Below are 12,183 nucleotides of genomic sequence, written 5' to 3'. Positions count from 1 at the left end.
AGAATTTCTTTTACTTGCTTCTTCTATAAAATTAATACACTCAGGATTTTTCTTTTAAGTGACTTACAAGAACATTTCCAACTTACCTGACCAGCCACGTTTGTAGTTTTTAAATTGGCCTTCTTATCCTAACACCTTAAATATCATACCCTTCATACACAATCCTCAAATGTCAAAATAGAATTTCTAGAAATTAGCTTGTTGGGGCAGGATGTTCAAACTCATCATCAATATTTCTCTATCTGTGTTTCAAAAGAAGACAAGGAAATAGGAAAAAGGTGCTCCTTTTTTCAGTTTCAGGAAAAAATGGAATCTCACAGGTTTGTCCATTCTCATTTCTTTTAAATACATCACAGTGCCATTTTCTTTTTCACAGTGTGATTTTAAATGCTCCATTCCTCTTCCACTTTGTTTCTGGAAACAAAGTGCTATTATATGACTTCTAAAAAAGATAAGGAAATTTCATGTCTTACCTTCCTAAGTACTGTAAAGCTACCATTCATTAGGGACATTTTATCCCTTCAGTTGCTTCATAAAACCAATCCTGTTTTTATCATCTCAAACTTTGGAAAGATGACAGAAAGGGCTCTGGATTTCTTTCTCTTTTTTATTATTTTCAAGTTAGTTAACATACAGTGTGGTCTTGGCTTCAGGAGTAAAATGTAGTGATTCCTCACTTACATATGACACCCAGCACTCATCATGACAAGTGCCCTCCTTAATGCCCATCACCCATTTACCCCCCCACCCATCAAACTTCAGTTTGTTCTCTGCATTTAAACAATTATTTTATTTAGAGAGAGAAGAGTGCAAGCAGTGGGGGGCGGGGGGGGCAGACAGAAAGGGAGACACAGAATCTGAAGCAGGCTCCAGACTCTGAGTTGTCAGCACACAGCAGGACACAGGGCTCAAACTCACGAACCTTGAGATCATAATCTTAAACTGAAGTCAGATGCTCATCCAACTGAACCACCCAGGTGCCCCTGTTCTCTGCATTTAAGAGTCTTTCATGGTTTGCCTCCCTCTGTTTTTATCTTATTTTTCCTTCCCTTCCCCTATGATCATTTGTTAAGTTTCTCAAATTCCACATACGAGTGAAATCATGTGGTATCTGTCTTTCTTTGACTGACTTACTACTATTTCACTAGGTCCTTGGTTTTTCTGTATTGGATCACCTGAAGAGAAAGTGGCCCTCTACCAGAAAAATAGATTTTCAAAGAGAAAAGGAATGCATAGAGGTATTCACCCTAGAACAAACTGAAGTTTAATGAAAAGAAATTTTTTCATAGGCATGAACAAAGCTAAGTAATAGCCCATGAGGCAGAGCTGGTGCTTAATCTGAAGGACTAAAGGTCTAAGAAGAGATTTTAACAAATGTGAATCAGTAGACAAAAGGACTCTAGGATCAAAGGCCAGCCAAAATCAGTAGTTTGAGAGACTAAGATTTTAACTAGTAAAATAGAATGAAGAACAAAGGAGATAACATATATTCAGAATGATTCATTCAGTTGATGCTTAGTATAAACTGTATGGGAATATGTCTCCACATGAGATAATAAGGAATAGGGTATGAAACAGTATCATATAATATTTGCATTTTCAGGAACATTACATGACACAAAGGGTAAATCCACTGAGTTCAAGAGTAAATTATTCATTTGTCACTGATGTGCTCTCCATGAGGAACAGATTTTTCTTTTATTTTTTAATTTTTTTTAATGTTTACTTTTGAGAGAGAGAAACAGAGCATGAGCAGGGGAAGGGGAGAGAGACAGACAGAGAGACAGAATCCAAAGCAGGCTGCAGGCTCCAGGCTCTGAGCTGTCAGCACAGAACCCCGCGTGGGGCTCAAACCCATGAACTGTGAAATCAATGACCGAGCTGAAGTCGGACACATAACCAACTGAGCCACCCAGGCACCCCAAAACTGGCTGTTCTAATTGATGTTAAAAGAGGCAATGGTTATTCTTAGAAACAAAAAAATTACTATAATCTGTACAAAAGCATGAATTTCATACTTGATAAGTCTAAGATTATAAAAAATGACAATCATTCTGTAATTTTTAAAAATGTTTACTTATTTTGAGAGAGAGAGCGAGCGAGCGAGAGCATAAGCACAAATGTTAGAGGACCAGAGAGAGAAGGAGACAGGATCACATGGAGGCTCCGTCATGTTAGCACAGAGTCTGACATAGGGCTCGATCTTAAATCATGAGATAGTGTCCTGAACCAAAATCAAGAGTTGAATGCTTAACCGACCAAGCCACCCAGGTGCCCTAATAATATTTCTTAATATTAATCAATATAGTATATCTGTATTTAGTCGTCTGAATTCAAAATAAACCCTTCTTCCTATGCTATGCTATTAGAGAATATTGTAAGAAATTTTAGTACTGATAAGAATTGAGAATGACTTTCATGCCAAACTGGCTGAGAAGAGATTATCAAAGGAATATCTATTTTGGATTGATACATTTTATTGAGAACAATCACATTTATTAGGTATAGTTCATCTTTACTGTTATGTTTTCTCTCTTATAACAAATAAGATGTCACTACAATTTTATCTACTCTATCAAAACCTGACATGGGATATTCTGCCTAAGGTTTACTCCATTAAGTCATTCTTATGGGGTGGGGGGGGAGGAGAGACTACAGTGTTAATTTAAAATACCTCTTTAAGAAATATCAGAATTTTACAGAAAATTAAACATAAAATATAAAATACATTTAAAAAATTTCCCTATACAAATTTGTTAAAAAGATGGCAGCATATCGAAATCCTGAAGCTCAATTTGATACTGAAGAACCACTTTACTTTCAAGAGAAATAGTTACACTCTCAAAATTATGGTAAAACCTGACATATATTATAACCAAAACTATCTTTAAAACGCTCACAACACTGCAGTATCTTTTAAAATCACTCACCTTTCAAACCTAGAGTTTGTAGCTGGAAGAGCCGACCAAGTTCATAAGGCAAAACCCGTAACAGATTGTTATTTAAAAGCAATTCCCTGTTCAAAAAACAAAAAATTAGTTTAACATATCAAACTTTATTAATATCTACAATTGCTTTCTTAGCCTTCCCTAACATACCATGGGTTATATTTACTTTCAAGGCACATTCAATCCAAAAATGTACAAAATGTGTAACTTCCACAACTGTTAACAATGTTTCTATAATTTACTCATTCTCTAACTCAGATTATTAAAGCTGCAAGAATTACTTATCATTCTCAGGCTAAATCCATCCCCTTTTCTCTTTCACCCAAATGCCTATCAGAAACAAATCAGAGTGACAGATATTCTTCATATCCAAAGACAATCAGTATCCCTTAATCCAATATACTCCACAGAAAAAAATAACAAATCACCTTTATCAATCTTATAACTGATTACAACTGTAATCACATTAAAATACTATGATGAAGAATCACTAACACAGAACATAACCACTGACAATAAAGCGTAAGACAATACAGATAACAGGATAATACAGCTAAGATCCAAGTTTATAATATTGAGCCTTTGGCCAGATTACAAAAAAATACAAATGGCCATCTTATTAGATGACTAAAAAGTATTTTAAGAAAATAAGTAATAAGATTCTAAAATAATATAAATGTTAACACATGACAGCAATTTTAAAAATCACTAATCAGAAAAAAAATTACCATTAGATAAACACAGAAAAGCAATACCTGTCTATACTGAGAACACTTACACAATGTCTTAATACAAAAATTTTTCCTATGAAAAAATTCTTAAAGAACCCTGAAGGACTACAAATAAATCCATTTACTATCAAGTTTTAAGGTTTCCTTCAGGATTTATGACATAAGTATATTTCACCTTATAAAACAGAGATACGTTCCTAGAAGTTTACTTATAAGATCAGAATATTTTCCCAATTACTTATGATTATCTTATCACACATTTGAGCCTAAAGGGAGACTTAATATTAATCTCACTCCACTTCAAGTCTATCAAACGAAATTGGTAAGACAAGCACACTTCTAGTTACAAAGCTTCAAATTTGAATAAAGGCAATGTTCAAAGGAGGCCACCTCAAGCACTGTTTAGACAGCTTTTATCACTTGATCTTCAAATACACAGAGAAATCCTACTGTAAGAGGAGTAGTATCTCATAATTTTCTTATTTGGTAAATTTAGAATTTTATATAGGGAGTCATATCTGTAGTATTTCCTTACCTGAGAGACACCATGTTTCCTAGTTCTGCTGGTAAACTTCTGAGTTTATTGGATGACAGATCCAGGTAAACCAGATTATGAAGCTTGGCAATATCAGGTGGAATGCGACTAAGGTAATTGTCATTTAGGTGCAGCGCTGTCAAGTGTGTCAATGACCAAAGTGATGTACTTAAGCTCCGCACTCTACCTAAAAGGCAAAATACGGAAGCATTAAATTCTAGGCCCACAATAAAAACTAACCTCCAAGAACTAAAAAGTGGTAGAAGAGACTGCAATATTACAGATACTGTATCTTTGACACTTAATTTTTATTAACAGTATTTGCTTCCAAACCCAAATGGGTCCTTCTTTAATTTCATGTCACTTTTGCCCAACAATCATCATTTCTCATGAACTTTCCACATATTGGCATAAGGAAGAGACCCATGGAGTCAGGGTAATAATAAGCTCTCAAGAAAAACATTGAGCTGACTTAAGCTTTTGTGATAGAGCAGTCTTAAATTTTAGTTTAAGGCACAGTCCTAACATAAGTATTCCTTACATATTCCACAAAAGTTAATAGTGCAAGGTTTATCCATATTTTGGGCCTGGATTATTCTACAAACTTTAAATTACCAAGAGTAATTACTATGATTTAGAACCAACATTAGATTGACCACTAGGAAAACCATTTTACCCCTAAAAGAGGTATCTTTCCCAGCTTCCTTTCTGATGCTACAATCAACAACTCTGGTTTAAGATTTTGCATTAAGTTCAACATACTCAAGTGAAATGGTCACACATTAGGCTTTATCAATCAGTCAGCATCTGAAGGCTATTGCAGAACATGGACTGGAAAAGATCAGAAAACCTATTTCAGAATCCTGACTTTTACCGTTTACTAGCTATAGAAGTCTGGGCAAATCACCTAACCACAGCTGCTATAAAATGGGATATTATCTTAATAATTTTATGAAGATCATTTTATAAACTTTACAGAAGTAAAATAGAATTTAATTTTATATCACTTTTAAAACAACAGATTTTGATTAAAAGAGCAGTGGATGGTACAGAGGGCACAAAATGTCAAACTGTCAATGTTACTTTAAACACAAGCAGTCAACTCAAGCTTAGATCTGTCCAGGGTTCTGTCACAGGTTCCTTCATACTATCTATAATCAAGCTCCAAGTGTCAGCTAGGATTTTGTATTTTAATAAGAAATAAAGTGTTCAGGTGAAGAGAGACTCTGGTAAAAGAAACTTATTTCAGTTTTGCCCAGAATTTAATCAGGTGGTTCTCAACCAGGGGCAATTTTGATTTTATTCCCCAAGGGACTTGGGCAATCTGGAGACATTCTCTGTTATCAAAGTAGGAGCACTCCTGGCACCTTGGTAGAGGCCAGGAATACTGCTAAACACTATGCCGTATAACTGAAACTAATGTATCAATGTGTGTTAACTATACTTCATTTAAAAAATTATAATTTATGTGAATTAGAGTCCATATGATATCCACTTATATGTGGTACAGCACTTTTATCCCATGTGTGTTTTAATGGAATTATTTACAAAATGGTAATATCTCATGTTAATATTCATATGTATTTAACCTTAATATATACTTAATATATACATACATTAATATTAACATATTTAAGCATATATGTGGGAAACTATCATATTAAGGACCCAAATTGCTGGATAACTATCTTCATTATCAAAATTCCATATTATGGGGCATCTGGGTGGCTCAGTCAGTTAAGCATCTGACTTCACCTCAGGTCATGATCTTGCAGTTCCTGAGTTTAAGCCTCACATGGGACTCTGTGCTGACAGCTCAGAGCCTGAAGCCTGCTTTGGATTCTGTGTCTCCCTCTCTCTCTCAAAAATAAACGTAAAAAAAATCAAAATTCCAATATCATGTCTACTATGAAATTAAAATTAATGTTCTTTGAGAGAGGGGATGGGGTGGGGTGGGGGAGGGGAGCTGCTGGCATCTAGTGAGTAAAGACCAGGAATGCTGCTAAACCACCTACAGTGCACACAACAGTCCCCAACCACAAAGAACTGTCTGGCCCTAAATGTTAGCAGTACCAAACTGAGAAACTCTGGGTTAGCCCAACAGGATCTATTCATATACATTCTTCTCATTACCAATCATCTATCCACCTGGTTACCTTTTAGCTAAATGTACAGGTAATTCTTGCTATTAACACTATAATGTGGGTTTAATGCTTCCAAATGAAAGCCAACATGGGGGATGTGGAGGGGAAGATCACATTCTATAGTGTTATCTGTACTGTACCAATTCATAAAAAACCCAGTAATTATATTCTAGTTTTAATAAACTTTTAACTTTATAATAACTTTAGATTTGCAGAAAAGTTACCAGGATGATAATAATACAGAGTTCTTGTATCCCTCTCATCCACTTTCCCACAATATTAACTTCTTCTATTAACATTTGTCAAAACTAGGAAACTAATATTAGTACAGTACTTTTGTACATTACTGGTACATTACTAATTTACAGATCTGGATTTCACCAATTTTTTTAAATCTTTTTGTCGTAAGATTTAATTCAAGATACCATTTTGCATTTAGTCATCATATCTCCCTAGTCTCCTGGGGTCTGTGACAGTTTCTCAGTCTTTCCTTGTTTTTCATGACCATGACAATTTCGAGGATTACTAGGTTAGGTATTTTGCCATTTGAGTTTTTCAGTTTGAGCTTGTCTGATTTTTTCCCACTAGTACACGAGGGCTGTAATTTTTTAAGAATCATATTCTATCTGAACAAATCCTAAACAGGAAAGGTCATCTCACATAGTTCTTTTTATTTGTTGGAATCAACAGCTTCTAAGTTTCCTACTCTGCTAACACAAAAATGATAGGAAAATGGCAAAGATTCCAATTTGCAAAAATAATTATTCTGCAATAGCCAAAATTAAACCTATTATATTAAAGAACCTGGTTACTCAGAAACTAAACTCCCAATGTTCTCAATTCCAGATGCTAATTCTAGCTCGGGGTATTATTTCAAAAGAAAGAACAGGAAAAAGACATTTAGTCACAGGTAAATTAAACACCAGTACCTCAGAATCTTGTATTTTCTCAATTAGTTCATCTAATTACAAACGTACAACACAGAAATAAATATAATACTCAACTCTTGCTCATTATTGCTATTATATCCTGGATTAAATGCTTCAGATTCCACTCACCCGAGATTTCTAATTCTGCCCAGTGAGACTTCTTCCCATTGGCTACCTCCTCTGCTGACATGATGGTATAAATTCTGCGAGGATCTGGAGGATCATATTTTTCCTTTGGCATCCCTATTAGTCTGTTTAAAAAAAAAAAGGATAATTAACAATTACTACAGTCTTACAGAAAAAAAACAAAACAAAAATGGGGTGTAAGTTTTCTTTTCCATTCCCCTTGCCAGTCTAAGTCATTTTCTACTAGAAATTCTGACTAGAAGAAAACACGTCTGCAGTATGTTACACTCTTGCAGGAACTCAGTAACAGATGCATACGTGAAAATGCAAACAAGCAAAGACATTGGATTTCACACTGAACTTTGTAGTTGCTTCCCGAACATCCATTTCAACCCTTCTTTTAGCTGTCTTAGAGCTTTCCTAACCAGCAGACCCTACGCCAGTTTCCTGAATGGACTTTGACTAGTCTAAGGATATCAGAGTAATCCTGTCCTCCTTGTCTCAGTAATATTCAAATATCTTGTATTATGTCAATCAGCACATGACACCCCTCGTCATAGAGATGAGCTCAGATGTATCTAATAACTATGAAGCCTAAAATGCATTCTATTCTTATGGAAGTAGCAGGTTTCTCTATCCTGCTAATCACAGAATAAGAATACAGCCCAGAATGCTACTGCAACCACCCAATGATTATAAGGGAAGACAACCACAGAAGTCAGAGTCTAGAAAATAGACAAAGCCAGAGTCTTCACCAAATCATACCTGTAGGACTCCCAAACACTGGGCTTTTTGGATACACAAGCCAATATACTTTGCTTACTGTTTAAACTAGTTTAAGTCATTTTTTTTTTTTTTTAGTATTGCAGTCAAAAGCATCCTACAAAATATTATTTTAGTATGACCGAGTCCTGGTTCAATCTGTTGTTCTTAGTTAATATCATTCCTTTTCATTCTCAAAAGTGTCCAATTTGGAATGATGAGTTACGTGGCTACCTAACTGAAACTAGTATTATTATGTAGTCTTTTTCATGTAACTGTCAAAAATCATCACTAACTGATCATGAATAATAACTAGATATAAAAATCCTCATGTGCAATGTATGCAGCATACGATAAATGGCCCTAAAAGTAACCATTCAAGGGGTCCAACACAAGAATTATTGCTTGGTAACTGGCAGAAAATAAAATCCAGTTCAGATTTGGCAATACAAGCAAATGACAATTTGAGCCGAATTAAAATCCTACACACTATCTGTAAATTGCCTTATTTTTTTAATCTGGTTCTTTGCTCATATTTCACACACACACACACACACACACACACACACACACACACACACCCCAAAACCAAGGGTCTATATCAGGATATTTCCAAGTTGAGAATTTATAATTCAATGTAATTTACTTTCAGATGATCTGAAATTTGATACAGAGAATAAACAAAAATTAGTGGTATTTTATGTTTCAAAAACAAATGAAAACTAGGTTATAAGAATAGAATTAAAATCTAAACATTAACCTACTATTCATATTTCTGAAGGTAAAATAGTCACTTTCCTCTTTACTAAATTGGGCAAAGAGAAAGTTTTCCATATTTATTAATCTGTTTTAATAGTAGTTTGCTTCCAGGTTTCCAGGTTAAGCCCTTTCTTCTGCTTTAATCTTATCATACAATTTGGTTAATACTGACCCTTTTATTTCCCATACCTATCTCAGGATCTTCATACAGCACAAAGAATATGATCATTTTCCTTTGGGGAAAAACTTGATTTCTACCACATTTGGCATATGTAAAATACTTCAAAAAATAAAATTTTAGATAATAAGGTTTTCGGAACTCCTACTATGGATAAGGGATGTGTGTACCTCGTGAGTACTTCTGCATACTAATATGAAAATCTGCAAAAATGCAAGCTTAAGGAAAGCCAAAACAAAGAGATCCAAATCCAAGACATGCTACAAATCCATGAACTACATTGAGGACAGGTAAAAAAATAAATAAATAAAGACTGCAAAATATGCAAATAAAAAAAAACCCAAATGTTTCATTAGTTCTAGTTCATTTTCATAAAATATGGATATCAACTTAATGTGATTTTTAATCATGGTTCCCACTGGATGGTATGTTCCTTAAGGAGACTATGAGTTATTTCTGTGTGGAGGCTTATCATTTTTATATTGCTATATAGTTTCTTCCATATAGCCCTTAAAATGTATTTATGGAATGAATATATGCTTTGTGATACTGAAATCTGCCACCTTCCTCCCACTTTTTCCATCTCACAGCCAATTTTCAGTCAATGTTTTTCTAAAAATTATTCCCAGGAAATGGTAATCAATCCACATGTTCAATTCCCCTAAATATTTTTTAGAATGCAGATATATCAATAATTGCCATCTCTTCTGGCCCTCTAATTCTAACCTTGGAATCAACTCCTCTATAAAACTATTTTCTTGGGGGCACCTGGGTGGCTTAGTCAGTTGAGCATCGGGCTTCAGCTCAGGTCATGATCTCACAGTTCGTGGGTTCGAGCCTTGCAACAGGTTCTGTGCTGACAGCTAGCTCAGAGCCTGGAGCTTGTCTTCAGATTCTGTAAACTATTTTTTTTTAATTTTTCACAATTTTTTTAATCTTCCTAAATCCACTAAAATTTATAAAATCTGTTCCTGCAAAACAAATCCATGAAATGTTTACCAGTGTATATATGTAAAACCAAAGTAATACTAATATTGCCATATTAAGAATCAGAGATCTCTTCCAGATTTGATTAGGAAGCCAATGAAAATACAAGTCACTTCATTCAAAATTAATAAAGATTTGGACAGTCTGATTAAAGCAGTAACATTTTACATTTGGGTTAATTAACAAGCAATTTAGTAGAGTCTATAGTTGTGATAATCACTGCTGTCTCAAACATCAGTTTTTCAAAAATGTTACTAAAGACTTAGAGAATTCAAATTTGAAAAATTGGTAATATTGAAGTCTCTTATTCAGCTTTATTTTTCCCTTTCAGTTCCTCAGAATCAACTTTGCACATTGGAAACATGCCACAAAAACCTATTTTAAAATAAATTAAAATATAAAATATTAATTCAAACATATTTAACTCTTTAAAGTGACACAGATAGCATGTTTTCTAACAGTCTCACATCCAGGTCATTCCAAGGCTTAAATACTGAGTGATGAATACTTTTTATCTATCTTTTTATTTTGGAAAGCCTAACAGCTAATTTCTTTCCCTATCTTCTTTTTCAAATTGGTCATACAGGCAGGTTTTTGAATTGGTTTTTCCATGAGTTTCTAATTTTTACAACATCTTACATCAGTTCCCAAAGGATCTTCCCATTACATCAACCTAATTTATACAGGGCATGCTGATCTTGTAACGGGTACAATACAAGACCCTTTGGCAACACAAGCTATCTAACTTTCCAGTCTTCAACCCCATTTCAAAACTATTAAAAATACTCTGAGGGGCTCCTGGGTGGCTCAGTCAGTTAAGCGTCCAGCTTTGGCTCAGGTCAGGATCTCACAGTTTGTGGGTTCAAGCCCCGCGTCAGGCTCTGTGCTGACAGATAGCTCAGAGCCTGAAGCCTGCTTCAGATTCTGTGTCTCCCTCTCTCACTGATCTTCCCCTGCTCGCACTGTCATTCTGCGTCTCTCTAAAATAAATTTTTAAAAAAGACATAAGAATTTAAAAAAAAAATACTCTGCATAGCTCCCCAAACGCTAACTACATAAACTTCTTTAAATCTGCCACTCACTTTCCATTCATTTGATTCATAGCACCTACATAACCTTCCCAGCTCCTAGTGAAAAATTTGAGTCATCATCAGTCCTGGCCAAAGAACCGGATTATGTTCTATTTCTTACTTCCTACAAGAACTATCCTAAAAGTAAACTAGTTTTACTCTCAACAACTGAAGGCTGATTAATCACTACCACATAATGAAAATTTTCATTAGTTTCTCAGTCTTCTGTTCCACAGGACAAACCTCACGTAAACTTATAAAATATGAACTTTGTAGAATATGTACTCCAATTCTATTCAATTACAAGCAATATTAAACATAACACTAGAGCTACTTTGCCCTGCAAAATTTTTTAAATTTTATTAATGTATGTTTGATTTTGAGAAGAGGGGAGAGTGGGTGAGGAGCAGAGAGAGAGAGAGGGAGACACAGAATTCAAAGCAGGCTCCAAGTTCTGAGCTGTCAGTGCAGAGCCCAATGCAGGGCTCAAACTCAGAAACCATGAGACCATGACCTAAGCCAAAGTTGGACATTTAATTAACTGAACCACCCAGGTGCCCCTGCCCTAGAAAAATGCTAAGTGGAGTTTCCAAAACAAATAAAATATAACATGCCTATATGTAATACTGTTTTAATGAACAGCATATTACAAAATATCTATGGAATATACCCAAATACACTATTATCTGAGGCTAATAAAATAAGACAAATTAACTGCTCCCTACTCCCAAACAAAACAAAACAAAATCTAATCTAAGTCAAATCAGAGCAAACTATTAAAGGCTAGAACAGGACTTTTATTAAGAGGTAGTCATCTGGAGCAAGTTATTAAAAAAAAAGAGCATAAAGATGCAAGTACTTGGCATGTTAAACCAAAGCTTCCCTCTCACATCCTGTCTAAATTTAAGGTCATTTTATCCAAGCTTATAGTTCAGCACTTAGAGCTCAGTCTAAGAAAGAAAGAATGCTACAACTACCAAAGAATGTTTCATAATGAATCAGAGATTTCTAACT

The 12,183-nt window shown here is 34.7% G+C and overlaps 1 protein-coding gene across 1 annotated transcript in view; it reads right to left on the bottom strand.

Annotated features, from left to right (window-relative positions):
- The window catches only part of CNOT6L (CCR4-NOT transcription complex subunit 6 like), an 83,431-nt gene extending 75,896 nt beyond the window's left edge, over nt 1–7,535 (bottom strand). Inside the window, exons 1-3 of the mRNA XM_029944471.1 lie at nt 7,417–7,535; nt 4,215–4,401; nt 2,931–3,016 (exon numbers count right to left, since the gene is read on the bottom strand). Coding sequence (XP_029800331.1) covers nt 2,931–3,016; nt 4,215–4,401; nt 7,417–7,528 — 385 coding nt within the window. The 5' untranslated portion in view covers nt 7,529–7,535. The remainder of the gene's footprint in view (nt 1–2,930; nt 3,017–4,214; nt 4,402–7,416) is intronic.
- Nucleotides 7,536–12,183: the final 4,648 nt, after the last annotated feature.

This window comes from Suricata suricatta, chromosome 1, assembly GCF_006229205.1.
Source record: "Suricata suricatta isolate VVHF042 chromosome 1, meerkat_22Aug2017_6uvM2_HiC, whole genome shotgun sequence".
NCBI lineage: Eukaryota > Metazoa > Chordata > Mammalia > Carnivora > Herpestidae > Suricata > Suricata suricatta.
This window is presented reverse-complemented; position numbering and strand designations above follow the sequence as displayed.